The following is a 27,849-nucleotide window of genomic DNA, read 5'->3' on the forward strand; positions in this document are numbered from 1 at the left end:
CGAAACGTCGCCCATTCCTTCTCTCCTGAGATGCTGCCTGACCTGCTGAGTTACTCCAGCATTTTGTGAATAAATACCTTCGATTTGTACCAGCATCTGCAGTTATTTTCTTACACCTCGGGAAGGGTGGAGCCCACAATGGCCTATTGTTGTCTGGGGAAGGTGTGATAACATGAGGGTGACAAGGATGCGACTAGTGGAATAGGCAGGACGACAAGGGTGGGGGAGGGGGGAGAGAGGAAATGCAGGAGTTACTTGAAATTAGAGAAATGAATATTCATTCCGCTGGGTTGTAAGTTGCCCAAGCGAAATAAGAGGTTCTGTTCCACCAAATTTGCGTGCGACCCAAAACGTCAAAATCTTTTTCTCTCTCAGTACTCGTGTTCATGTGTTATAGGAGCAGAATTAGGCCATTCGGCCCATCGAGTCTACTCCTCCATTCATTCATGACTGATCTATCTTTCCCCCAACCCCATTCTCCTGCCTTTTACAAAATCATGAGAGGAATAGATCGGGTAGATGCACAGAGTCTTTCACCCAAGAGTAGGGGAATCGAGGACCAGTGGACATAGGTTCAAGGTGAAGGGGAAAAGATTGAATAGAAATCCGAGGGGTAACTTTTTCACACAGAGGGTGGTGGGTGTATGGAACAAGCTGCCAGGTAGTTGAGGCTGGGACTATCCCATCGTTTAAGAAACAGTTGGACAGGTACACGGATAGGATGGGTTTGGAGGGATATGGACCAAGTGCAGGCAAGTGGGACATTGTTGGCCGGTGTGGGCGAGTTGGGCCGAAGGGCCTGTATCACTCTATGACTCTCTGTCACCTATTCCTTTTCCGCAGAGATGCTGCCTGACCCACTGAGTTACTCCAGCATTTTGTGTCTCTCTTATGTTAAATAGGTTTGGTTGTACATTAATTATGTTGAAGAATTGATGTTTATGGTGAAAATCTAAGATTGACAGGGAATAAATGAGCAGCCTTGTCAGACTTAATGGCCCTTTTCTTGGCTCTGAAAATTCCCATGAATTTACATTCTCCCATTAGCTTTTAAACATCTTTCATCTGCTGTAGTCGCTACCAAATCCATCACAGCAATCGCTGGAACACAGATTGCTTTGTATATTTGATTATGCTAATGGATGGCATGGTGGCGCAGCGGTAGAGTTGCTGCCTTACAGCGCCGGAGACCCAGGTTTGATCCTGACCTCCGTGTGCTGTCTGTACTGAGATGGTACGTTGTCCCCGTGGCCTGCGTGGGTCTTCTCCGGGTGCTCCGGTTTAGTCCCACACTCCAAAGGCGTGCAGGTTCTAGGTTAATTGGCTTGGTATCAATGTAAATTGTCCCTGGTGTGTGTAGGATGGTGTCAATGTGCGGGGATCGCTGGTCGGCGGGGCGATGGTGGGGTAAAGGGCCTGTTTCTGTGCTGTATCTTGTGATACATTAACTAAGCTGTGAACTAAAAAGTGTTTTAATGTTTCCTTTCAACAGGGAATCGTGGTGGATGTTCCCTTTGCCTCCTTCTTCCTCAGTCAAGTGCTTGGACATCATCATAGCGCATTGTACAGCTCAATTGATGAACTCCCATCCCTGGACGCCGAGTTCTACAAAAACCTCACCTCCATAAAGGTAATTATGAGAGCTAACTTCAGCAGAAGGAACATTGTAACTCGAAAGCAGAAAAACAGTGAGCAAAATTTTAAAAAACTATATAATTTGGATTTACCTCTGCAGGTCTCCAGCGAGTTACTCCAGCATTTAGTATCTTTTTTTAAATTCTTCTTCAACATAAAGTATCAATTGGAACATCAATTGGAGATCTGTGGGGCATTTCTCCACCTTGGAAGTGTTACCTAAATGCAATCAGTCCCAATGTAACCATTAACAACTGATATGTGTAGGAAAATAACTGCAGATGCTGGTGCAAAGCGAAGGTATCACAAAATGCTGGAGTAACTCAGCGGGTCAGGCAGCATCTCAGGAGAGAAGGAATGGGTGACGTTTCGGGTCGAGACTCTGAAGGGTCTCTGAAGAAGGGTCTCGACCCGAAGCGTCACCCATTCCTTCTCTCCAGAGATGCTGCCTGACCCGCTGAGTTACTCCAGCATCTTGTGATACATTAACAACTGATAGACCGATCAACTGATCATTCAAGTTTGCACCGCCTGTTAAAACTGCTCAATCCCATTTACATTTTTAAATTATCTAGCTAACTGGACTAAATGAGAAATTCAACTTGTGCGGCACGGTAGCGCAGCGGTAGAGTTGCTGCCTCACAGCGCCAGAGACCCGGGTTCGATCCTGACCACGGGTGCTGTATGTACGGAGTTTGCATGTTCTCCCCGTGACCTGCGTGGGTTTTCACCGGGCACGCAGGTTTCCTCCCACATTCCAAAGACGTGTGGGTTTGTAGGTTAATTGGCTGCTTGGTTTAAGTGTAAAATTGTCCCTTAGTGTGTGTAGGATAGTGTTATTGTGCGGGGCGGTCGGTGGTTAGCGCGGACCCGGTGGGCCGAAGGGCCTGTTTTCACACTGTATCTCTGAACTGAACTGAACTGAACTTCCCATGCCTCAACTTTTTTAGAAAGCAAGGGATTCCGAGCTTTCTAAAGAATCTAGATAAGTTAGCGTAGAATGCTATATCAAATGCCAGAATTTCAGCTCGATGTGCACGCAAGGACGATGAAGTTATTACATATGTTTCATGCATCTTGGATGAGAAACGGGACTGTGGTCTATAATTGTAGTGATTGTATTTTGTCTTTGTTTACAGCGTTACGATGGTGACATTGGTGACCTTGGTTTGACATTATCTTATGATGAAGACGTTATGGGTCAGGTAATATCTACACACTATCGAGGACAACTAGGTTTAGGTTTATTGTCATGGGTACTGTGAAAAGCTTTCTTTTGCATGCTATCCTACCAGATCAGATAATACTATATACACAAGTACTATCAACTCAAACTTGAGTACAATAGGTGGAACGAAAGGGAATGCACAGAATGCAGAGTGCATTTCTCAGCACTGTAGCACACCAGGTTACTTTACACTTACAGACTTTAGAGATACAGCATGGAAACAGGCCCTTCGGCCCACCGAGTCATCGCCGACCAGCCATCCCCACATCTTCTACACACACTAGGGACAATTTTTTTACATTTGCCGAGCCAATTAACCAACAGGAGGGGTGGCCAATGAGGGGTGTACGTCTTTGGAGTGCGAGAGGAAACGGAAGATCTCGGAGAAAACCCACGCTGGTCACGGGGAGAAAGTACAAACTCCGTACAGACGGCGCCCGTAGTCGGGATCGAACCCGGGTCTCTGGCGCTGCAAGCGCTGTTAGGCAGCAACTCTACTGCCGCGCCACCGTGCCACCCTATTAAAACTAATAAACAAATTAAACTAATAAAATGAGTTGGTTTGCAACGCTAACAGTTTTCCTTTCCCTTCAACAGCTTGTTTGCCATGAGCTGATACCAGGAGGAAAAACCATAGGGGTAACCAACGAAAATAAGTGAGTCTTCATTCAGCTACTTTTCCATTGTTGCGGTGTTGTTAACGTTACCTTTAAATTAAAATGTCTCTTCCTTTTACAAATGTTTCCGTAGTATTAGTTTAGTTTAGTTTAGTTTAAAGATACAGCGTGGAAACAGGCCCTTCGGCCCACCGAGTCCGCGTCGACCAGCAATCAACCGTACACTAGTTCAATGATATCTTTTGCTTCCTTCACACTGGGGCAATTTGTAGAAATCAATTAACCTACAAACCCGCACGCCTTTGGAATGTGGGAAGAAGCCATGGCTCCCGGAGAAAACCCACACAGTCACAGGGGGAAAATACAAAGTCCGCACAGACCATAGTTAGGATTGAACCTGGGTCTCGGAATTGATCCCTGGGGATTGATCTGTACTTTTTTTAAAGTAAGAGTTCTGGGCACCTTTCCTACTCTAATTAATAAGTCCCTGCTGTGTGTAGTTTACTCCTAGTAAAGGTATCCACACTATATTTAAGGCAGTAGGGAATTTATCCTTCCTTTCCATCAGACTCTGTTCTTCAGCAGCCAGGATCATATTGTGAGACCTGTAGGAAGGGACTCCAGATGCTGGTTTACACCAACGATAGACACAAAATGCTGCAGTAACTCAGCGGGTCAGGCAGCATCCCGGGATAGAAGGAATGGGTGCCGTTTCGGGTCGAGACCCTTCTTCAGACTGAGAGTCATAAGGTCATAAGTAACAGGAGCATAATTGTGCCATTCGGCCCATCATGTCTACTCCGCCATTCAATCGTGGCTGACCTATCTCTCCCCTCCTAGCCCCATTCTCCTGCCTTCTCAGGGGTCAGGGAGCTACATTGTGAGATTATGTACACTCATCAAAGTTCTTCATAACCTTATATTTATGCAACAAAAAACTTCATTGAAGTCACAGTTGCAAAGTGGTGTGATTTCACGTTGGGTGTCCAGAGAAGCCAGGCTTTGACCCCATCGTCCACAGTCCAGTGAAAGGATCAAAGTATGCAAGAGACAGAAACACTTTTGAACTGTTGACACAAAATTAATGGGGGTTTTTCTTAATTGGTGACAGAGTTGCTGTTTTATAGACTAAAAAAAAAAGAATATGTACTAGTGTTTTAGTTTAGAGATACAGCACGGAAACAGGCCCTTCGGCCCACTGAGTCCTTGCAGACCAGGGATCACCCTGTACACTAGCACTACCCTACACACCAGGGACAATTTACAATTTTACCCAAGCCTATTGACCCACAGACCTGCACGTCTTGGGAGTGTGGGAGGAAACCGGAGCACCCGGAGAAAACCCACGCAGGTCACGGGGAGAACGTGCCAACTCCGTACAGACAGCACCCGTAGTCAGGATCGAACCCGGGTCTCTGGTGCTGTGAGGCAGTTTGTATGATTATTTTCTAATTTTGTTTTTATTTTCCTTCAGTTGTAGCTTCTCTATTTGCCCGTGGTGCCTCTCCTACTGGTGTCTGCAGTGCTATGCAATACAATGTTTTAAATCTATTTTGCCGTGTAGAAGATGTTGTTGAGCTTGTTGTTCGGTACTAAAATGCGCTGAAATTGCTGCCTTTCCCCAACAGGATCAGTTACATCCACCTCATGGCTCACTTCCGAATGCACACCCAGGTTAAAGACCAGACCGTGGCTTTCATCCGCGGGTTCCGCTCCATTATCAACCCGGAGTGGCTCCGAATGTTTTCCACACCTGAAGTGCAGCGCCTCATCGCGGGAGACAATGCCGAGATCGACCTGGAGGACCTCAAGTAAGACGGCGAAGAAACTCCACAAACAATTTAATGTCACTGCCAGGAAGGGGGAATTAATGGGAACTGGCCCGAGTGGTCCCATGGGGTCCAAACTCTCCTGCTTGCCATTCCGCCTCCTTCCGGCCCCGCCTCTTCCACTCCACTCCCCCGCCCCTCATTGGCCACCGCTCCTGTCACTAGTGTGGGTTCCGTCCCCTCCTTCTGGTCCCGCCTCTTCCACTCCACTCCCCCACCCCTCATTGGCCACCGCTCCTGTCACTCGTGTGGGTCCCGTCCCCTCCCCCTCCTTCCGGTCCCGCCTCTTCCACTCTCCGAGGGAGTGCAGCGTAGGTTCACTAGCTTGATTCCCGGAATGGCGTGACTGTCGTATGTTGAAAGACTGGAGCGACCAGGCTTGTGTACACTGGAATTTAGAAGGATGAGAGGGGATCTTATTGAAACATATAAGATTATTAAGGGATTGGACACACGAGAGGCAGGAATCATGTTCCCAATGTTGGGGGGTCCGGAACCAGGGGCCACAGTTTAAGAATAAGGGGTAGGCCATTTAGAACTGAGATGAGGAAAAACTTTTTCAGTCAGAGAGTTGTGAATCTGTGGAATTCTCTGCCTCAGAAGGCAGTGGAGGCCAATTCTCTGGATGCTTTCAAGAGAGAGCTGGATAGAGCTCTTAAAGATAGCGGAGTCAGGGGGTATGGGGAGAAGGCAGGAACGGGGTACTGATTGTGAATGATCAGCCATGATCACATTGAATGGCGGTGCTGGCTCGAAGGGCCGAATGGCCTACTCCCGCACCTTCTGTCTATAAACCCCCCCCATTGGCCGCCACTCCCTTCACTTGGGCGGGTACCGCCCCTGGCGGCCATCTTGGGCATGGCAAGTGGAAAAGGCATTTATTAAAGTTTAAAAGGTCTTTTAAAATATAACAACCATTTGAACCGCAGAAGGGTCTTGACGCGAAACGTCACCCATTCCTTCTCTCCCGAGATGCTGCCTGACCCGCTGTGTTACTCCAGCATTTTTTGTCTACCTTAGTCTAAAATAGACTTCTCTCGAAACCAAAGCACACTGTGTATTGATCGCTGGTCTAGTCGACAAAGCACACTGTATTGATTATTTCCCTCGTACACAGAGCACCACTGTGCATTGATCGCCTCTCGTAGAGAGCACACTGTGTATTCATCGCTTCTCTCACAGACAAAGCACGCTGTTTAGATCACTTCTCTCAGAGTGAGTGCATGGTGTATCGATCACCTCTGGTGCTGTATTGATTGTTCCTGTCGTACGCAAAGCCCACACTGTAGTAATCACCTCTCATAGACACAGCGCGCTGTTTGGGTCACTTTTCTCAGAGTAAGCGCACAGTGTATCGATCACCTCTCTGGTACTGAAAGCAGAATGTGTATTGATCACTTCTCTCGTACACAAAGCACACTATGTATTGATCACATCTCGCAGAGAGCACACCGTGTATTAATCACTTCTCTCACACACAAAGCAATGTATGGATCATTTCTCTCGGGGAAAGCACAGTGTATGATCACTTCTCTCATCGAAAAGGCACACTATGTATTGATCACTTCCCTGGTGTAAAAATCAGTGTAGGTGCTCCTCAACTTACAATGGGGTTACGTTTCGATCAACCCATCGGAAACCGAAAATATCGTACGTCGAAATGCATTTAAATACACCTGATCACGGGCTGGAAACAAGCTGCGGATGGCTGCCATTGCCCAGCGTTTGCATCGTTGTAAGGTGGAAATATCGTACGTCAAAGCATCGTTAGTCGGGGAGCACCTGTATTGATCACTCCTCTCGTCCAGAAAGCACACGGTGTATTTATTGATCACTCCTCTGGTACAGGAAGCACACGGTGTATTGATCACACCTCTCGTCCAGAAAGCACATGGTGTATTGATCTCCTCTCAGAGAGCACACAATGTACTTATTGATACTTGGTGATCAATAAGCACCGAAAGCACATGGTGTATTTATTGATCACACCTCTCGTCCAGAAAGCACGCGGTGTATTGATCTCCTCTCAGAGAGAGCACACAATGTACTTATTGATACTTAGTGATCAATAAGCACCGAAAGCACACGGTGTATTTATTGATCACTCCTCTGGTACAGGAAGCACACGGTGTATTGATCACTCCTCTCATGCAGAAAGCACACGGTGTATTTATTGATCACTCCTCTGGTACAGAAAGCACACGGTGTATTTATTGATCACTCCTCTGGTACAGGAAGCACACGGTGTATTTATTGATCACTCCTCTGGTACAGGAAGCACACGGTGTATTACGGAGGCTTCCATGGCAGTCACCGAGTCATTGCCTGGCTCTGGGATATTTTAGCTCACGACCTCACAGCAGAAGAACGAGCCATGTTTCTTAAGGTCGGTGCATTCTAACTCATTTTAAGGACCACTTTTTCTATTAATTGCTTTTATTTAGACATATTTTAAGTCATCGTGTTCTTCAGTGCTCAAACGAGGAAAATAAAATGGAAGGCTACCTTGATCTTATAGAGGTGTATAAAATCATGAGAGGAATAGATCGGGTAGATGCACAGAGTCTCTTGCCCAGAGTAGGGGAATCGAGAATCAGAGGACATAGGTTCAAGTTGAAGGGGAAAAGATTTAATAGGAACCTGGGGGGTAACTTTTTCACACAAAGGGTGATGTGTGTATGGAACAAGCTGCAAGAGGAGGTAGTTGAGGCTGGGACTATCCCAGCGTTTAAGAAACAGTTAGATACATGGGTAGGACAGGTTTGGAGGGATATGGACCAAATGCAGGCAGGTGGGACTAGTGGAGCTGGGACATGTTGGCCGGCGGCAAGTTCGGCCGAAGAGTCTGTTTCAACACTGTATCACTCTATCCCCTTTCCTAGTTCTCCGACCAGTCTTACTGTCTCCGACTACATTTTATCTCGGTTTTCTTTTGTTGTTACCTTCTCCCAACTAACAATGATCTATTCGACATATTCTTTGATCTCCATTCCCTTTGTCCTTTCACACCTTCACACTTCATTATCTAGGTATCTCCCGCCCCCCTTCCCTCACCCAGAACCAGGGATCACAGTTTAAGAATAAGGGGTCGGCCATTTAGGACTGCGATGAGGAACAACTTCTTCACCCAGAGAGCTGTGAATCTGTGGAATTCTCTGCCACAGAAGGCAGTGGAGGCCGATTCACTGGATGTATTCGAGAGTTAGATATAGCTCTTAGGGCTAATGGAATCAAGGGATATGGGAGAAAGCAGGAACAGGGTACTGATTGTGGATGATCAGCCGTGATCATATTGAATGGCGGTGCTGGCTCGAAGGGCCGAATGGCCTCCCCTTGCACCTATTTTCTTTGTTTCCATGTTTCTTACACCCCTTCCTCCATCCTAGTGGTTTTACCAGTTCCAGTTACCAGTTCCATCAGTCTGAAGAAGGGTCTCGACCCAAAACGTCACCCATTCCTTCTCTCCCGAGATGCTGCCTGACCTGCTGAGTTACTCCAGCATTTTGTGAATAAATCGATTTGTACCAGCATCTGCAGTTATTTTCTTATACCACAGTTTAACACATTGTTTCTCTTGAGATCATACCTTCCCCAGCCAACAGTGGCCCTACCAGCCACCACCTTGCCTGAGGTCATTTGAGCCGGCCCTGACCTTTTCTCGCCTCCAGCTCTTCACCTCTCCCCAACCCCTACTCTCAGTCTGAAGAAGGGCCCCGACCTGAAACGTCACCCATCCCCTTTCTCCAGGGATGCTGCCTGACCTGCTGAGTTACTCCAGTACCTTGTGTCTATCTTCTGCACAATAGCTCTGTTGAATTACGAGAGTGGGACAGGCACAAGCAAACACTAGTGAAAGATCAGCGTGACGTGGCAATTCAATGAGCAATCTGACCAAACTATTTTGCAAGGACAACAACATCTCGTGTAGCAAATATAATTTGTATGTATTTTTTTCTTTTGCCCTGTCTTTTCTCCGGGTGCTCTGGTTTCCTCCCACACTCCAAAGTGCAGGTTTGTAGGTTAATTGGCTTGTGTAAAATTGTAAATTGTCCCGAGTGTGTAGGATAGTGTTAGTGTGTGGGGGTCGGTGGGCTGAAGGGCATGTGCTGTATCTCTAAAGTCTAAACTATTGTTTGCTGTTACAGTTTGTCACCAGCTGCTCTCGGTCGCCACTCCTGGGGTTTGCTTACCTTAAACCCCCCTTCTCCATTCGTTGTGTCGAGGTTTCAGACGATCAGGTAGGGTGAATTTTTATTCTTCCCCCCCCCCATGATCTCCTGCTGATGCTTGTTTGTCCCACTGTCTGGATCCATAAGTACCTGCAGGCCCTTCAGCACCTGAACTGAATGGTCATGTATCATGAGTTCAAACACACATCGTCAGGTTTCTTCAAAGATTCCGGCAGCACATTGGTGTAGCTGGGATAACAGACGGGATGACATAGAGCCGCTGCCTCACAGCGCCAGAGACCCACGTTCAACCAGACCTCAGGTGCTGTCCGCACGTTCTCACTGTAACCAGTGAGGGTTTCCTCATGGTACTTCCATTTTTCCTCCCACATCTCAGACATGTGGGATGGCAGGTTAATCGCCCTCTGCACATTGCCCTCAGTGTGCAGGGAGTGGATGGGAAAAATAGAATAGTATAGAACTCGTGTGACTGGGTGATCGATGGTCGTCATTGACTCGTTGGGCAGAAAGGCCTGTTTCCATGCTGCATCTTTTAATCAGCTGCCCACATCTTAAATGCTGCAGATCAATGGAGAGTCAGTAATGTGGGCCCTGGATGACGTTTCCCTTCCCTGTTTCAATCCTTTCAGCCACGATCAATGAATCCAACAGGAGCAAGGATGAATGTGTAAGAAGGAACTGCAGATGCCAGTTTGCACCAAAATGGTGGAGTAACTCAGCATCTCTGGAGAAAAGGATTAGGTGACCCTTCATCAGATAAATCAGCATGGGTTTGATGAAGGGCCTTGACCTGAAACGTCACCTGTTCCTTTGCTCCAGAGATGCTGCTGGCCTGAAACCACTGAGTTACTCAACCATTTTGTCCCTATCTTAGGAGCAAGGATGAAATTTGGAACACAGCGCTGAGACGGTTTATGTATAGAATGCATTTACAAGCATTCTACATTCTAATGGTTAATCTGCATTTACAAACATGTTCTTCCTTTGAGCTCCTTTGTTCAGTTGAGATACAGCATGGAAACAGGCCCTTCAGCCCACACCAACTATCGATCACCCATTCACAATAGTTCTATGTTATCCCACTTTCTCATCCACTCCCATCACAATAAGGGCAATTTACAGAGGCCAATTAACCTACCGACGTCTTTGAAATGTGGGAGGAAACCGGCGCAAACGAGTGGTGCAGTGGAGTTGCTGCTTTACAGTTTGCAGCGCAGAGACCCGGGTTTGATCCCGACTACGGGTGCTGCCTGTACCGAGCTTATACGTTCTCCCTGTGACTGCATGGGTTTTCCTCGAGATCTTCGGTTTCCTCCCACACTCCAAAGGCGTACAGGATTGGAGGTTATTTGGATTGGTACAAGTGTAAATTGACCCTCGTGCGTGTTAATGTGCGGGAATTGCTGGGCCTGTTTCCACGCTGTATCTCTAACCTAAACCAAACCCAACGTGGTCACAGGGAGGACGGGCAATCTCCACACCAACGGCAGGAGAGGTCAGGATTGAACCTGGGTCTCTGGCGCTGCGAGGCAGCAACTCTACGGCCCTGTGCTCGAGGTTAAGACTGTGTTTGCGTGTGTGTGTTTCAGGACACGGGAGATACGCTGGGTAGCGTACTGCGCGGCTTCTTCACCATCCGCAAGAAGGAACCGGGTGGCCGGCTGCCGACCTCCTCAACCTGCTTCAACCTCCTGAAGCTTCCTAACTACAGCAAGAAGAGCATCTTGAGAGAGAAACTCCGCTATGCAATCAGTATGAACACTGGATTTGAACTCTCCTAACCCTGGTTGATAAAGGACACGGTGGCTCGTACACCTTTTATGTAATGGATCCATCTTAACTTTGGAAGTCATGAAACGTTTCAGGGTGAACCTCGACCCATTGCCAACAGAATTCTGGCTGTCTGAAATCCAGTTTTATTCATCCCAATAACTGAGACGAAGTTAAAACTTGGCACAAAGATGCGTCCAAGATTAGAATACTCAGTGACTTTTCAGAATCCTTACAGAAAAGTTTCACAATATCGAACGTGGTTTAAAAAATGACATCAGCTCTTCTTGAAGGCTATAACGGTGCTCGTCTGAAAGCTGAGAATGGTGCAGGATTATTTGTGTGAGTTAGAAAGTTTAGCAAGATTATTTCCATCTTTTTATTTTTTGTTCACATTTGGGACACAATCACTGCCCTCAACCTGAATTAACAGGCTGATGTAGACACAAGGAACTGCAGATGCTGGTTTACAAAAATAAAAAGTGCTGGAGTAGCTCGGCAGATCAGGCAGCATCTCTGGAGAACATGGAGGTGACGTTTCGGATGGAGACCCTGAAGGAGGGTCCCGACCTGAAACATCACCTATCCATGTTCTTCAGAGATGCTGCCTGAGCCGCTGAGTTACTCTGGTACATTGTGTCTTTTTTTAGTAGGCTTATCATTGTTTGCATTTGTAAAATGAATGATGAATCAATGCACAAAACGAATGAACAAAAACCTCTGTACTTGTGTTCCCGCAAGGCCACCTCACTGATATAAACCTGCTGTGTAAGCCAAAAGTCATTGATAAGACTACACTGCAAATTCTAACACTGACTCCTATTTTAGCAATGGGTTTCAGCAAAAGAGTACTAACACCATATTGTCAACTTTATTTTCCCTTCATTTTACCAAGTGAAACCTGGAAAATTGTGGAATTCTACAAATGCTAGCAAGCCACTACATCACACGTATTTCAGAATGGATCTGGATTAACTCCAGATTTATCTTAAACAGACAGCATCCATTTTTTTTAACGTTTCTTTAGGAATTAATCTATTTAATGTAAAAATATCCTTTTTAATGGGCTTTGCAGATAACTGCAGGGTAGCTTATTTCAGGAAATTGATCTCTGTGTAATATTAATTATCTTGAATAGCAAGGTAGAAAAGTTTACTATATAATACTCGAGTAATTTATGACTAGCCAATGTGAATTTCTCAGGCATTAATGTATATTTTAAGCTGGTTTATCCATTAATAAAGCTCCCCACTTATTTTTAATTCAGAGTATGTTTGAGACTTTGTACATTGTTTTAACAGTCTATAAATGAAGATCAACTAACTTGTGGTGACGCAGCGGTAGAGTTGCTGCCTTACAGCGAATGCAGCGCCGGAGACTCAGGTTCGATCCTGACTACGGGTGCTGCACTGTAAGGAGTTTGTACGTTCTCCCCGTGACCTGCGTGGGTTTTCTCCGAGATCTTCGGTTTCCTCCCACACTCCAAAGACGTACAGGTATGTAGGTTAATTGGCTGGGTAAATGTAAAAAATTGTCCCTAGTGGGTGTAGGATAATGTTAATGTGCGGGGATCGCTGGGCGGCACGGACTTGGAGGGCCGAAAAGGCCTGTTTCCGGCTGTATATATATGATATGATATGATACAGCACCGTAGTTGGGATTGATCCCGGGTCTCTGGCGCTGCAAGTGCTGTAAGGCAGCAACTCTAGCACCGAGATATTGTGAATGTACCTGAAAATTGTGCAAATCAAACATCCCACGACTGACTGTGTGCCGGCACGATCACTGAAGAATCCAACCATTATAGGAAGTCAAACCAAGGTAGGACTTAAACAGTGAATGGAAGTGTGTAGAACAGAAGGAGCCAGTTATTTAGAACAGATTCATTGCTTTCAAACTATCATTTTTTCCAACCAGTTTAATAAATCACTTTTTACAGCATATTTATTTACAACTCAGGTTTTTGATTCAATACAAGTCACAAAATGAAAGCCTCACAGGGAGACCTCAGTCATGAACTGATGTTAAAAGATTTACAAGCTGGCAAATGAACACTTGATTGCAATTTAATGGGCTGAAGGAAATAACCTGAATTATCTGCAAAAATAAAAAAATCTGTGCATCCAAAAGTGAAGGATTTGTCAGAATTAGAGCATCTCCACTTGGTTTCCTACTTCCATCCTCACCACCCCCTTTCAGTTGATGCATCCGATGGGGTTTTTTCCCCATTTCCAAGCAAATTGTGCTAATTTACAGAACTAAGGCATCTGTACTTAAAAATCATCGACAATTGTTAATGCAACACGTCAAGTTATCAGAACAAAAAGTGCTCCAGTACTGCATCATCTCAGAAATCTGCCACAATAACCTGGATAGATATAGGTTATACTCCTGCATCAGCCATGATCACATTGAATGGCGGTGCTGGCTCGAAGGGCCGAATGGCCTCCTCCTGCACCTATTGTTTATAGCCGTAGGTTCAGAATGTGGAAGGGCAGAAAAGCAGGTCTTTGGATAAAAGGCAGGGAAATGGAGTCCATATTATATTCTCAAAAGGAAGATCTGCCAAGATTGTTGACAGGACTTCATCCCTGCTAGTTCGGATCGGAGTTCTACAACGTACTGTACAAGAATTAATACAATTAATTTGGAATGGTATTAAAGTACTGAATTGGGTGCCTCTGGCCACAAATAAAACTGGTGAAGGTACATGAAAATTGTCTCTTGTTGCAGTAAAAAGTTCTGAATGTGAAGGTGAGGTTGGAGTTCCAGAAATCCAACACTGTCCCAATGATTCAAAACCCAAATGTGGAGTGCTCATATCAAAAAGAGTAGACCAGTTCTCTAATGTACTGAGAAATCCTTCATTTGAGCACAAAGATTATTTACCTTACCTCTTTTTGTCTGAGAAAAAGTTATTTCCTTTACCATCTCCTCCCTGGCTATTTTTTACTGTTCAGACCCCATGCCTCCCCAGCTTTTAATCATAATTGTTTTTTAAATGATTAATTTTCTAGTATAGAAATGAGGGAAAAACAACTGCTTGAATGCAAGCTGGTTTACTATAAACCCGCTGAAAACAAATTCAACTTTGAAGATACTTTTTATGAATACCGATGATTGGCTTTGCCCAGCTTTCCATTAAGTGCACCTTTCCATCCTAAACCCCCGGATTAAACCTTGGTCATGAAGTGCTTTTCAATAAAGGCACAGTGGGCAGCACCTCACCTTTGCCATCAAAAAAAAAGATCCGTCCCACAAACACGGATGCAGTCACACAGCCCAATCTCCGCGAAATTCAAAGTGATTCAATTTAAAACATTTCAAATGCCTTTGTTACTTGTGCAAGGAAAAATTGCACTTACAGTTTAATAAGTTCTGTTTAGATCAGCAAATGCGGGCCAGCCCCATCTCCTCTCATGAAGTCAGCAGCTCTGCTAATCGTAATTTCTCCTCTTGTAGACGTGCTCCTTCTTCCCTTCCTTCATGGCAGCGTATCGCGCCAACGTGAACAGGTAGTCACTGAGCCTGGGAAGACACAGGTCAATGCTGAGGATGGTGATTACTGCAGCCGAGTATGCAGAATAGAGAGCAGTGCAGCACAGGAGCAGGCCCTTCTGCCCACAAAGTCTGTGCCTAACCCATCCCATCTGCCTGCACTTGATCCATACCACTGCAAATATCCATGCGGTTAGCTGCATACCCATGAATACATGGATATGCAGGGAATCACATGGATATGTGGCAAAATATTCTTGATTACCGTTGTCCAGTTCAAAAATACTTTTACAAAGAATCTGGGTAGTTAAACAGTGCTTTGACAATAATAAAGAATAGTTCTGCTCCTATCACTTATGAACTTATCATCAAGTCGTCCCTTAACTGCATCACAACAGCAATTGTGGTATGGACAAGAAAATATTGTTTTCTTCTAAAGCATGCGAATGGTATCTCTGCAGATTTGCAAAGATATTCCAGTGGCATTGAAATTAGGCAGGAAAAGCGGATAATTATGTAGGCTCCTATACCGTATGGACTTACGATAGACAGTAACTGTTGAGAGAACAAAATGAGTTTACCTGTTGAGGTATTTCGCAGCATTACGATCAGCTTCCCCAGACTGTACGATAGAGATCATGCTAATGGAGAAAAAGGATAATGCAGGTTTGTAGAAATGCCAAAAATATGATTTTTTAAATTCACAGAATTTATCTACTGGTGAAGAGAGAAGAGGACACAGGCTTTGTCCTGAGGTGCTATCTGTACCTTATGAAGCAGCACAGGAGGGTTCATAAGTTATTGGAGCAGAATGAGGCCATTTGGCTCATCGAGTCTACTCTGCCATCCAATCATGACCGATCCAGCTTTTCCTCTCACCCCATTCTCCTGCCTTCTCTCGCTAACCCCTGATGCCCATACTAATCAAGAATCTGTCAATCTCTGCCGTAAAAATATCCATGGAGAGGTCACGGGTAAGAAGGTTGGAAGAACAGAGAAATTGAATCAGTTGTGGCCAGTTAAGGAGATATGTCTTTGTCTTTTTGATTTCTTTCCTTCCCCACTTTTATCAATGCACAGTTGTCCCAGGGGAAAAATTAGCACCCACTAAAATCCAATGTTTTTTTTTGCCTGGTACTTTGCAAGGAACCGTTGCATGTAATATTCTTCTGCTTTGGTTAATGCGCCAATATTGATGTCACAAACGCACCACATTATGCCTCAGTGGTCCCAAACATTGCTGGCTCAAAGTATACTCTTTAAAAATGTTGATGCCAAAGTTGCTCCCAAAAAAAGATTTGTATTGGAGTACAATTTATAGCTCATCTCTAGTTATTCCAAGGCAATTCTTCATCTGCAGGTCGAGCAATATTCCTTCCCTTATAAGTGGGGCGGCATGGTGGAGCAGCGGTAGAGTTGCTGCCTTACAGCGCCGATCCTGACTACGGGCGCTGTCTATACGGAGTTTGTACGTTCTCCCCGTGGGTTTTCTCCGAGATCTTCGGTTTCCTCGCACACTCCAAAGACGTGCAGGTTTGTAGGTTAATTGGCTTGGTATAAATGTAAATTGTCTCGAGTGCGTGTAGGAGAGTGTTAGTGTGTGGGGATCGCTGGTTGGTGCGGACTTGGTGGGCTGAAGGGCCTGTTCCCGGCTGTATCTCTAAACTAAACTAAGCAGATCCTGCCTTTAACCCAGACTGGTGGCACAGGCCGTGTACATGCTGCTTAATAACTGAGCTATCAGCTTCCCTCCCAGCCCCACTGAAAAACAGTGGCCCTACTGGTAACTTTTAAGCGTGATGAGTCCAGAGGAATTGAGCCTGGGTATGTCCACTGTCACACAGGTTTGGGACGAGCAAAATTAACATTGGCAAATAAGCACACGCTTTTTTTCACTCTGAATCTCAATATCACTTCAGCTGATGGTTTCTTTGCAAGGCTACATGGAAGGATACAAGGCTGCCCAATGAACAATAGCGCAGCATTTCCTTGTTACAATTCCCCCAAGCATTTATAATCAATATATGGGCATCTTCACCCAAAGCACAAACGAGTGAAACAAATAGTGAAAGGCCTGGATAGAGTAGATGTGGAGAGGATGTTTCCACATCTGGGAGAGTCTAGGACCAGAGGTCATAGCCTCAGAATTAAAGGACGTTCCTTTAGGAAGGTGATGAGGAAGAATTTATTTTGTCTGGGGGTGGTGAATCTGTGGAAGGCTGTGGAGGCCAAGTCAATAGATATTTTTAAGGCAGAGATAGTTTCTTGATTAGTATAGATGTGTGTGGTTATGGGGAGAAGGCAGGAGAATGGGGTTAGGAGGGACAGATAGATCAGCATTGATTGAATGGCAGAGTCGGCATGATGGGCTGAATGGCCAAATTCTGCTCCTATCACTACAACACAGAAGTCACATAATTGGAGAGGGAGAATGAGCATCTACTCGTTAACATACCTCCTCTCGGCCCTGCGACAAATCGATCGGGCCAGGTGCAAGGTTGAGCTGCATTTTCCTCCCGACTGTGAAAGCAAAGCATTTAACAAGAATGACAAAGCCATTTCAACGGTGAAGGCAGTGTGTGCTGAAACATAAACTGCGGTGGAGCAGCGGCACGGTGGAGCAGAGTTGCTGCCTCACGGCACCTGGGACCCGGGTTCAATTACCACTACGGGGGCTGTCCGTACAGAGTTTGTACGTTCTCCCTGTGACCGCGTGGGGTTCCTCTGGGTGCTACGGTTTCCTTCCACATTCCAAAGATGTGCTGGTTTGTAGGTTAATTGGTCTCTGTAAATTGTCCTGAGTGTGCACGATAGAACTAGCATATGGGTGATCAGCTCGGACTAGGTGGGCCGAAGGGCCTGTTTCATCGCTGTGTCTCTAAACTAAACTAGATTTAAGCTCAACACAATTAAGTGACTCTTATGATGTACATACCGGTAAGATGAAGTTAGTCAGAGGTGGGAGTTGCTCTACATAGCGATCAATCCATTGTTCCAGCTCCATTACTGGCTTTCCACTAAACGCTGTCCTCTCTAATAAATACAAAAGGACACACAACATTTTCAATGCACCAACTGATCAAATATTCTGCGAGCTAACTTAATTACTCCTGGTTAGTTCAATACGATGATTTGTAAAGGGCAATAAATACTTGAAGCAGAAAATGCTGCAAAAGGTCAGACCAGGTTGTTTCTGTAGAAAGTGAAACAAAATTAACATTAAAATTAACAAAAAAAAGTCAAAGGCCCTTCACCAGAGGGTGAACAGTTAACTGTCTCTTCTGCAGCAGCTGCCTAACCTACTGAGTATTCGGCATTTTGCGTTTTAATTCAATAATTTATCAGGGCGGCACAGTGGTAGAGCTGCTGCCATAAAGTGCCAGAGACCCGGCTTCAATCCTGAGTACTAACAGAACTGGGTATGTACGCTCTCCCTGTGACCGCGTCGTTTTCTCCGGGTGTCCTCCCACATTCCAAAAACATGCAGATTTGTAGGTTAATTGGTTTCTATAAATTGTCCCGAGTGCATTGGATGCAAAACTGGGATAACATTGGGAGTAATGGTCAGTGTGGACTGAAGGGCCTGTTACCTTGCTGTATCTCTGAAGTAAAAACTTATAATTTGTTTGATTTTCACTAAATACAATCCCACTTATAAAGAATGCACCAAGTCGTGTCTTGAGGCACCAATAGTTGATAGTGTGATCAACTCTGCTTCTGGTATATTCTATTTTAAAAACTATGGCTCTGTAATGGAGAGGTACTGAGCCGAGGCGAATTTCACTAACTCCAGCACCATCTTGTGGCAAGCACGGCTCAATACTGATGAGACAACGTCACAAGAACTACTCCCCATTTCTGTTATTTAGTCAGTCAGTGCCATAAAATACTACACGTGGAGTGAGTGAACAAGCACTGTTCTAAAATAATGACCATGACTCCATTCGAGACAGTTCTTGTTGGAGTTACGGAGGAGTTTAGGGTGGCATAGCAGTAGAGTTGCTGCCTACACCAGTGCTTCTTAAACTATTTCAGTGTCATTCACCCTTGAGTCTTTATCACAAAATGTCATTCACCCTCGATTAAATTTTCTTATGTTTTTTTGTAATTTTCGTCTTCCTTGTGTATAATTTTATATATATTATTAAGTCATTCACCCGTCTAATTTCATTCACCCCAAAATAATTTCATTCACCCTTTGGGTGAACCATTCACCAGTTTAAGAAGCACTGCCTCACAGCACCACAAACCAATCCTGACTACGGGTGCTTGTCTGTACAGAGTTTGTATGTTCTCCCTGTGACTACATGTGTTTTTTCTGGTTTCCTTCCACATTCAAAAGACGCGCAGGTTTGTAGGTTAATTGGCTTTCGTAAAATTATAAATTGCCCCTTGTGTGTAGCATAGTGCTAGTGTACGGGGAGATCGCTGGTCGGCGCAGGCTCGGTGGGCCGAAGGGCCTGTTTCCGCACTGTATCTCTAAAGTAAAGATGCCTGATCACTGATGTACATAGAAAAGGATAGGAACAATAAGGAATATGAACAAACTAGGGAAATAAAATGTACACAATCATCTTTAATGGATCTCCTTTAAAAATAACTTACTGAGATGGCTCTCTCGCGCAGAGGAAATGGGGGTAGCCACATTGGACCCAACATCCTGCAACACACACTGGATCTACAGGAAAAAAAAGTTTTTTCACATGGACAAATGCATCAAATTGGAACAATGAATTGCACATCACTATAATAGCATACTGGATCTGGCAGTGAACACAGAGTCTAAAGTGAGCGGGTAACGGACCCTAGTGAGTTTAAAGGGAAAGGAAATAGAAGCTGGTTAATTTCAGCTTGCAAGTTTCAGTGTGTTTCAGCCAAGTGAACCACACAAGCACTCTGGACACCAGCTCCAGCTAGGGGAGCAGTGGTAAAGTTGTTGCCTTACAACGCCAGAGACCCGGGTTCCATCCTGACCACAGATGCTGCATATATGGCATTTCTACGTTGTTCCCCATGACCTGCATGGGTCTTCTCCGGGTGCTTCAGTTTCCTCCCACACTCCAAAGACATACAGGTTTGTAGGTTAATTGGCCTCGGTGAAATTGTAAGTTGCCCCTGGTGTGTGTGGGATAGTGCTCGTGTGTGGGGATCACAGGTCGATGGGTCTGTTTCTACGCTGTATCTCTAAAAAGAAAAAACTACAAACCTACTCATTTTCCTCAAGATAGACACAAAATGCTGGTGTAACAGCAGATCAGGCAGCATCTCTGGAGAAAAATAGGTGAGGTTTTGGGTCAGATCCCCATGTTTCTGACCCCTCCCGTGGCTCACATCCATACTCACCCACCCCACATCCAACAGAAACAAGAAAGGGACATTCAACCCTTTGTGTCTGGTCTGTTATTCGATGAGATCATTTTGATATGAAACCTAACCCCACACACACAACTTCACTCCTGGGTATCCTAATCTAGCCAAAATTCTCACATTAAAAAAAATAACTAAGGGTACTAATAAGGAGTAGGCATTTAGGACTGAGATGAGGATACACTTTTTCACCCAGAGTTGTGAATCTGTGGAAATCTCTGCCAGAAGGCAGTGGAGGCCAATTCACTGGATGTTTTCAAGAGGGAATTAGATTTAGCTCTATGGGCTAAAGGAATCAAGGGATATGGAGAAAAAGCAGGAAAGGGGTACTGATTTTAGATGATCAGCCATGATCATATTGAATGGCGGAGCTGGCTCGAAGGGCCAAATGGCCTACTCCTACATCTATTTTTCTATGTTTACACCTACAAAATGCACAAGTGCTTCCTGGCTTCTATTGTGATCCAGCTCCAATTTTAAGGTCATTTATAAATGTCACCCATTCCTTCTCGCCAGAGTTGTTGCCTGACCCACTGAGTTACTCCAGCATTTGTGTATCTTCAATCCTTTTAACCTGCATTCTGAAGAACACAAGGCTGGATATGCAGCCTTAGTTATAAGAATCGTACAGTGAGAAAACAGGGTCTCTGGCCAAACCAACCAACATGCCCCATCTACACTAGTCCCACCTTGCCTGCATTTGCCCCATATCCCTCTAAACCTATCCTATCCATGTACTTGCCTAAATGTTTAACTCTAACTCTTAGAAATTCTGATGATACCATGCTTAACTCTTGATAAAACAAATATAACCTTTCGGTGGATGGACACAAAAAGCTGGAGTAACTCAGCAGGTCAGACAGCATCTATGGAGAGATGGAATACGTGACGTTTCGGGTCAAGACCCTTCTTCAGACATGTGTGGTTTTGTACAATTGTACACAGTACTCCAGTAGACGACAAGATAAGAGGACCAAAAGCCATGTTCACTCGTGATAGCCCCCCCCCCCCGTTATTTAATTCATTGTACCTTATGCAGCTCGTCCACAAACTCATGATCTTGCTCCAAGCAGAACTCCATTGCCAGGCTGAAAGAAAGCAGGTGATGAACACTGATGTTTCACAGCCACTGCAAATATAAACAGCTAAGTTTAACATCCATCCTATTTTTTTTACACTTCTCAAGCCCCCCACCTCTCTCCTTTTCCCAGGAATGGAAGCAGAATATTTGAACATCTTTAGCTTCCAAGCAGACGGCATGGTATTATGAGCTGTGCACCAATACCAAATGTTAAATATAGTAAAAAATGTATTTTATGAGGCAGAAAAATGTGGTACCAATAAAAAAGGAAACACTCAAAACTTTGGGATTAGTAAAATTAAAAGTATTTGGAGTCATTATCCTATTTGCTAACTCAGCTTTTGAACAAACAGTATATTCTCTTCACTTCTGCACAATCTTAACTAGTACTAGAGACTAAACAAGATCCCAGTAATGAAGGGTTCACCAGTACATTGCTCACCACGATTGGTATATTGCAGAATACAGAAAAAGTGGCAGCAGACAGTTCAAGGTTGATTCAGAATAGTCGGCTTTTTCCACCTTGGAAATTTTTTTTTCCCCTCATAACTTTCCCATATTTTCATAAGTTCATAAGCAGAATTAGGCCGTTCAGCCCATCAAGTCTACTATACCATTCAATCATGGCCGATCTATCTTTCCCTTTCACCCCCGTTCCCCTGCCTTCTCCCCTTAACCCGACACCTATATTCTTATTTCCTCTCTCTGAGATAGTTGCTACTTATGTTCTGTTCCATGGTGCCCTTACTTAACAGACTAGTGTTTAAGCACTATTAAATAATTCAACTATGAAGGCATGACCAGCAATTGCTTTTTCAAATACCCTCATAATTGGCAATTTGTAAGGAAGTCCAGAGATATCCTCTCCACCCTCCTCCCATTGTTTACCAGCACTTGCAACAATGACACTGCTCCACACGCTGCCAATCTATGTGATTGAACTTCCTACTTTCGCAACTCCAATGTTTAGTTTAGTTTATTGTCACCTGTACCGGGGTACAGTAAAACGTTTTTGTTGTGTACTAACCAGCGTTTGTTGCGTGCTAAACCTCAATGTCCTTTAGTAGAGATAGCAAACTAAACAAGGTCCAAAATGTTACTTACCCGATTGCACACGTCAATTCATCCGTACTGCCTAAGGCGTCAAACACATTATCATCCTTTTGCCTGCGCTCTCCAGTGAATGTGCTGGAAAACCCTTTTAAGGGGGGGATTATTAAAATTAATAGTGTATTTTTATACTGTGTATTTTTAAACTGTACACAGTATTTATACTGTATATTTTTATACTGTAGATTATGTTAAACTTTCTGGGGCATACATTTTTCTTAGCCAATAGCCATGGTAAAATGGAAAAGATTGTGTGCATTGCAAATAGGCAGTCACTATTGCTCATTTTCAACTGCTGCGCAGAAGAAATTCATATCCTTTATGCACAAAAATTAAAGAGCACAAATGGTAAGAATTGAAGATTACCAAGTAACCAAATTACAAGCATGTCACAGTATGAAGGTATAGTTCAGGAAAATTATCTCTTAACAAGCTCTCTCCTTAATCCCAGAACTTCCAACTGAAGACTCAAGACACAAAGTGCTGGAAAAAAATCAGCAGGTCAGACAGCATCTGTGGAGGGAAAGGACAGACGATGTTTTGGATCATTTCTGAAGAAAGATCCCGACTCAAAACCTCACCTGTCCATTCCCTCCACAGATGCTGTCTGGACTGCTGAGTTCCTCCAACAGCTTTTTTTTTTTGCTCAAGCTTCCAGCATCTGCAGTTCTTCGTGTCTCCGTCAAAAAGACTCAACTGTTCCCATTGACTCCTGCTGGCCCGCGCCGAGCAGCAGTGGCAGGCAATTGCAAGTGGGAAAGTCACAAAGTGCTGGAGTAACTTAGTGGGTCAGGCGGCATGCCTGGACAACACAGATGGGTGAATGTTCGGGGAGGGACCCCTCTTCAGACTGATTGCAGGGGTGGGAAAAAGAAAGCTGGAAGAGTGGCGAGGTGGGACAAAGCATGACAGGTCAGAGGCAAACACAGGTGAGGGAAGGCAGGATTGATAGGCGGATGGTCGGACAAAGGCCAGGAATTAACCCGCACAAGGAGCGAGACAAAAGGATTCGACAGTTGCAAATTAAAGTTAGTGCGGCACGGTGGCGTAGTGATAGAGCTACTGCCTTACAGCGCCAGAGACCCAGGTTCGATCCTGACCACGGGTGCTTGTTTGTACGGAGTTTGTACGCTCTCCCCGTGACCTGCATGAGTTTTCTCAGATTTTCTCATGGTTTTCTCAGGTTTATTTTCTTGGTGTCAATGTAAAATTGTCCCTAGAGTGTGTAGCAGTGTTAGCGTGTGGGAATCACTGGTTGGAGCAGACTGGGTGGGCCGAAGGGCCTGTTTCCACGCTGTATCTCTAAACTAAAATAAACGTGAAGCTAGAGGATTGATGAGGTGTGAATTGTTTAGAAATGTAGGTGGAGGGTAAGGGGAGAAGAAGCATGGTCTGCCAGAGCTTGAGGGGAGGAGAGAGGAAAATCTGGGGGCAAATGCTATTCACGTACTAAAGGTTAATTCAATACAATCTTCATTATTAATGAACGTTCTTGTCTACTGTCTGCATTTTCCCTCGTGATGCTGGTTAAGCAAATTTAAAAGATTCTCTAAAAAGCAATGTAATTCTTTCCTCGCTCAACAATCAAGCAAACAGATTTGTCACAGGTACAAACCTTTGTCTCCTGTTTTGGTGTAAATCTTTGGAGCTTTGGGTTTCTTGTCTTTGGTGTTAGAACTGCAATACAAGCAACAGAAAAAAAGTGTAGCGATTTATTAACTGCTTAACTATGACAACTCCAAAACAATAACATTCTGCAGACTCCAAAAGTTTAATTGAAAGTCTTTCAATCCATGTGTTGTATCATAAAGTTTATCAGATCCTAGTCTACACAGCGGCTGTATAGTTGGCTAACAGAAGTAACCAGGGGGGGGGGGGCAAATTAGACATTTGGTATCAGAATTAAGACAGGGAAAAAAAATGGTCTTCAATTACCAAATTGAGATATAATGGTTCACTCCCTTCCACCTTGGTTTAGTTTAGTTTAGAGACACAGCGCCAAAACAGGCCCTTTGGCCCACCGAGTCCATGCCAACCAGCGGTCACCTGTACACCAGTTCTATGCTACACACTAGACACTGGACACTGTCCAATTCAACTCTACCTCATTATGTGTAGGAAGGAACTGCAGATACTCTCCCCCTCTCTCTCCATGCCTCTCCCACCCTGGTTCTACTAGTTTCACTGTCCTGCTGATTAATTTTACTGTTTGTATGACTCGTCACTTTCCCCATAGCCAACAATGAACCATTGTACATTTCCTTGAGCATTGCCTGCTTCGATCTGTTGTTTTCACACCTTACCATGTCTCTCTTCTCCCTCTCCCCGACTCTCAGTCGGAAGAGGGTATCGACCCGAAACGTCACCCATTCCTTATCTCCAGAAATGCTGCCTGTCCCACTCAGTTACTCCAGCATTTTGTGTCTACCAACTCTACCTTGTTGTTGGCGTTGGACTTTGTCTATGGAACTGGTGCACTACAATGCTGAGAACCATACACCCTGTGTTGTCCTCTTCCCTCTACCTATTGTGCTAGAGTTGGCTTCATGGTATCTATGTATGGTACATAGCGGCGGGTCAGGCAGCATGTCTGGAGAAAAGGAATAGGTGATGTTTTGTGTTGAGATCCTTCTTCAGACTGTAAGTCAGGGGAGAGAGAAATGAGGAATATTGAAGGCACATAGGAAAAATGAAGGAAAGATACGCAAAAAGCAACTATGATCAAGGAAAGGTGGAGCCCACAATGGTCCATTTCGATATCATGCAAAACAAAGCTTTTCGCTGTACCTCGGCACAGGTACACATGACAATAGTAAACCCAAGATAGATACAAAATGCTGGAGTAACTCAGCAGGGCAGGCAGCGTTTCTGGAGAGAAGGAATGGGTAACATTTCATAGAAACATAGAAAAATAGGTGTAGGTGTAGGCCATTCGCCCCATCGAGCCAACACCGCCATTCAATATGATCATGGCTGATTATCTAAAATTTCAGGTCAAGACCCTTCTTCAGACTGAGAGTCAGGGGGGAAAGAGAGACTCGAGGTATGGAAGGGTGAGGTGTGACAACGACAGATCAAAGCAGACGATGATAAGGAAATGTAGAATGGTTCATTGTTGGCCATGGGGAAGGTGACAAGCAGGCATACAAACAGTAAACTTAATCAGGAAGACATTGAAACTAGTTGGTGAACTAGGGTGGGGGAGTGACGGAGAAAAAGGGAAAGCAAGGGTTACTTGAAGTTAGAGAAGTCAATATTCATGCTGCTGTGGTGTAAGCTTCCCAAGCAAAATATGAGGTGGCTGTTCCTCCAATTTGCAGTTGCTTCACTCCGACAGTGGAGGAGGCCCAGGACTTCAATGCCTATGGTATGCAGGCGAGGTCGTGAGATGTAATTTAGGGAGGATCTCTGGAGGAAGATCAATCCAAAGACATTGTGGGAAACTAGAGGAGAAATTGCAGGAGCCCTGGTTGAAATTTAGGAGTCGTCTTTAAATACTGGAGATGTGCCAGAGGACTGGAGGGTGGCAAATGTTGTGCCTCTATTCAATAAGGGCTGCAGAGAAAATGCTGGGAACTATAGGCCAGTGAGTTTAACATCTGTAGTTGGAAAGTTACTAGAGAGTATACTGAGGGATAGGATATACCAGCATTTAGATGGACAAGGGATAGCCAGAATGGTTTTGTACGTGGGAGGTCGTGTCTCACAGATCTGATTGAGTTTTTTGAAGAAGTGGCCAAAAAGGTCTATGAGGGCAGAGCTGTAGATGTTGTATATATGAACTCCAGCAACACATTCAACAAGGTTCCGCATGCTAGGCTGCTCTGGAAGGTTAGATCGCATGGGATCCAGGAGGAGATAGCTGAATGGGTAGAAAATTGGCTTAATGGAAGGAAGCAGAGGGTGATGGTGGAAGGTTGCTTCTCAGACTGGAGGTCTGTGACTGGTGGTGCGCTTCAGGGTTCAGTACTAGGCCTGTTACTGTTTGTCATCCACGTCAATGATTTGGATGCGAGCAAACATGGCAAGATTAGCAAGTTTGCAGATGATGCAAAAGTGGGTGGTTTTGCAGACAGTGAAGATGGTCGTGGAAAGATTGCAGCAGGATCTTGATCGATTGGCCAGGTGGGCTGATGGAATTTAAGACAGAGAAATGTGAGGTGTTGTATTTTGGGAAGTGTTCAAGGGCAGGACCTACACAGTGAATGGTAAGCATCTGTGGAGTGTTGTAGAGCAGAGGGATCTAGGAGTGCGGATGCATGGCTCCTTGAAGGTGGAGTCGCAGGTAGAGTGGTCAAAAAGACTTTTGGCACATTGACCATCAGTCGAGAGTATTGAGTATAGAAGTTGGGAGGTCATGTTGCAGTTGTTGGTGAGGCCACATTTAGAGTATTACTAGACCAAGTGGATAGGATGGTCAAAAAGGCTTTTGGCACATTGACCATCAGTCAAGAGTATTGAGTATAGAAGTTGTGAGGTCATGTTGCAGTTGTTGGTGAGGCCACATTTAGAGTATTATGTTCCGTTCTGGGCACCATGTTATAGGAAAGATGTTATCGAGCTGGAAAGGGTATAGAGAAGATTTACAAGGACGTTGCCAGGACTAGACGGTCTGAGCTATAGGGAGGTTGAGCAGGCTGGGGCTCTATCCATAAGGTCATAATAGGAGAATTAGGCCATTCACTCATGGCTGATCTATCTCTCATTCCTGACCCCATTCTCATGCCTTCTCCCCATACCCTTTCCTTGGTGTATAAAATCATGAGAGGAATCCCCCACCCTTGCCCAGAGTGGGGGATTCCAGGACATAGGCTTATGGTGAAGGGGAAAACATTTAATAGGAATCTGAGGGGTAACTTTTCCACATAAAGTGGTGGGTGTATGGAATAAGCTGCCAGAGGAGGTAGTTGAGGCAGGGACTATCCCAAGAAAGAGTTAGACAGGTACATGGATAGGGCAGGTTTGGAGGGATGTGGACCAAGCGCAGGCTGGTGGGACTAGTGTACCTGGGACATTCATTGTTGGCCAGTGTGGGCAAGTTGGGCCGAAGGGCCTGTTTACACGCAGTATTGCTCGATGACTCTCACTCTGTGGGCAACCGCCCAGCCAAACGTCCTACATGAAGACAGCTCGCTTCCCAGGGCCTGTGCTGTGGCAAGGGCAGTCTCAGTCACCTCCCTGCCTTGGGCAGAGCCGGGCCTCACCTGTCCCCGTCCATGTTGCAGTAGCCGCGCCTGGTCCATAACCGGGTAGCGCTAGCGGTGGCGATGGCGGGGGGGCGGCGGCAGCAGCAGCGACGGCAGAGAGGGGCGACCAGGCGTGCGCACCCCCAATACATGGCGCCAACCGCCCGGCGCGCGCACTCCCAATACACGGCGTCAACCGCCCGACGAGCGCGCACCCCCAATACACGGCGTCAACGGCCCGGCGTGCGCGCGCACTCCCAATACACGGCGTCAACCGCCCGGCGCGCGCGCACACCCCCAATGCTCGCACGACGCCCCTCTTCCCTCCGCACGCTGAT

The 27,849-nt window shown here is 45.2% G+C and overlaps 2 protein-coding genes across 2 annotated transcripts in view; one reads left to right on the plus strand and one right to left on the minus strand.

The window, feature by feature from the left end:
* Nucleotides 1-12,514, plus strand: part of ube3b (ubiquitin protein ligase E3B) — a 54,309-nt gene extending 41,795 nt beyond the window's left edge. The window contains exons 23-29 of the mRNA XM_078421323.1: nucleotides 1,493-1,630; nucleotides 2,775-2,840; nucleotides 3,461-3,519; nucleotides 5,109-5,291; nucleotides 7,584-7,695; nucleotides 9,455-9,547; nucleotides 11,089-12,514. Of these exons, the coding sequence (XP_078277449.1) occupies nucleotides 1,493-1,630; nucleotides 2,775-2,840; nucleotides 3,461-3,519; nucleotides 5,109-5,291; nucleotides 7,584-7,695; nucleotides 9,455-9,547; nucleotides 11,089-11,280 (843 nt within the window). The 3' untranslated portion in view covers nucleotides 11,281-12,514. The remainder of the gene's footprint in view (nucleotides 1-1,492; nucleotides 1,631-2,774; nucleotides 2,841-3,460; nucleotides 3,520-5,108; nucleotides 5,292-7,583; nucleotides 7,696-9,454; nucleotides 9,548-11,088) is intronic.
* Nucleotides 12,515-13,183: 669 nt separating this feature from the next.
* mmab (metabolism of cobalamin associated B) lies at nucleotides 13,184-27,740 on the minus strand. Its single transcript, XM_078421500.1, has 9 exons — nucleotides 27,530-27,740; nucleotides 23,941-24,002; nucleotides 22,320-22,413; nucleotides 21,165-21,222; nucleotides 19,373-19,445; nucleotides 17,703-17,800; nucleotides 17,223-17,287; nucleotides 15,349-15,408; nucleotides 13,184-14,797 (listed from the first exon to the last, which is right to left on the minus strand). Exons 1-9 carry the CDS (start codon nucleotides 27,661-27,663, stop codon nucleotides 14,707-14,709), a joined length of 735 nt encoding a protein of 244 aa, XP_078277626.1. The 5' UTR covers nucleotides 27,664-27,740; the 3' UTR covers nucleotides 13,184-14,706.
* Nucleotides 27,741-27,849: the final 109 nt, after the last annotated feature.

This window comes from Rhinoraja longicauda, chromosome 25, assembly GCF_053455715.1.
Source record: "Rhinoraja longicauda isolate Sanriku21f chromosome 25, sRhiLon1.1, whole genome shotgun sequence".
In the NCBI taxonomy this organism is placed as follows: Eukaryota; Metazoa; Chordata; class Chondrichthyes; order Rajiformes; family Arhynchobatidae; genus Rhinoraja; species Rhinoraja longicauda.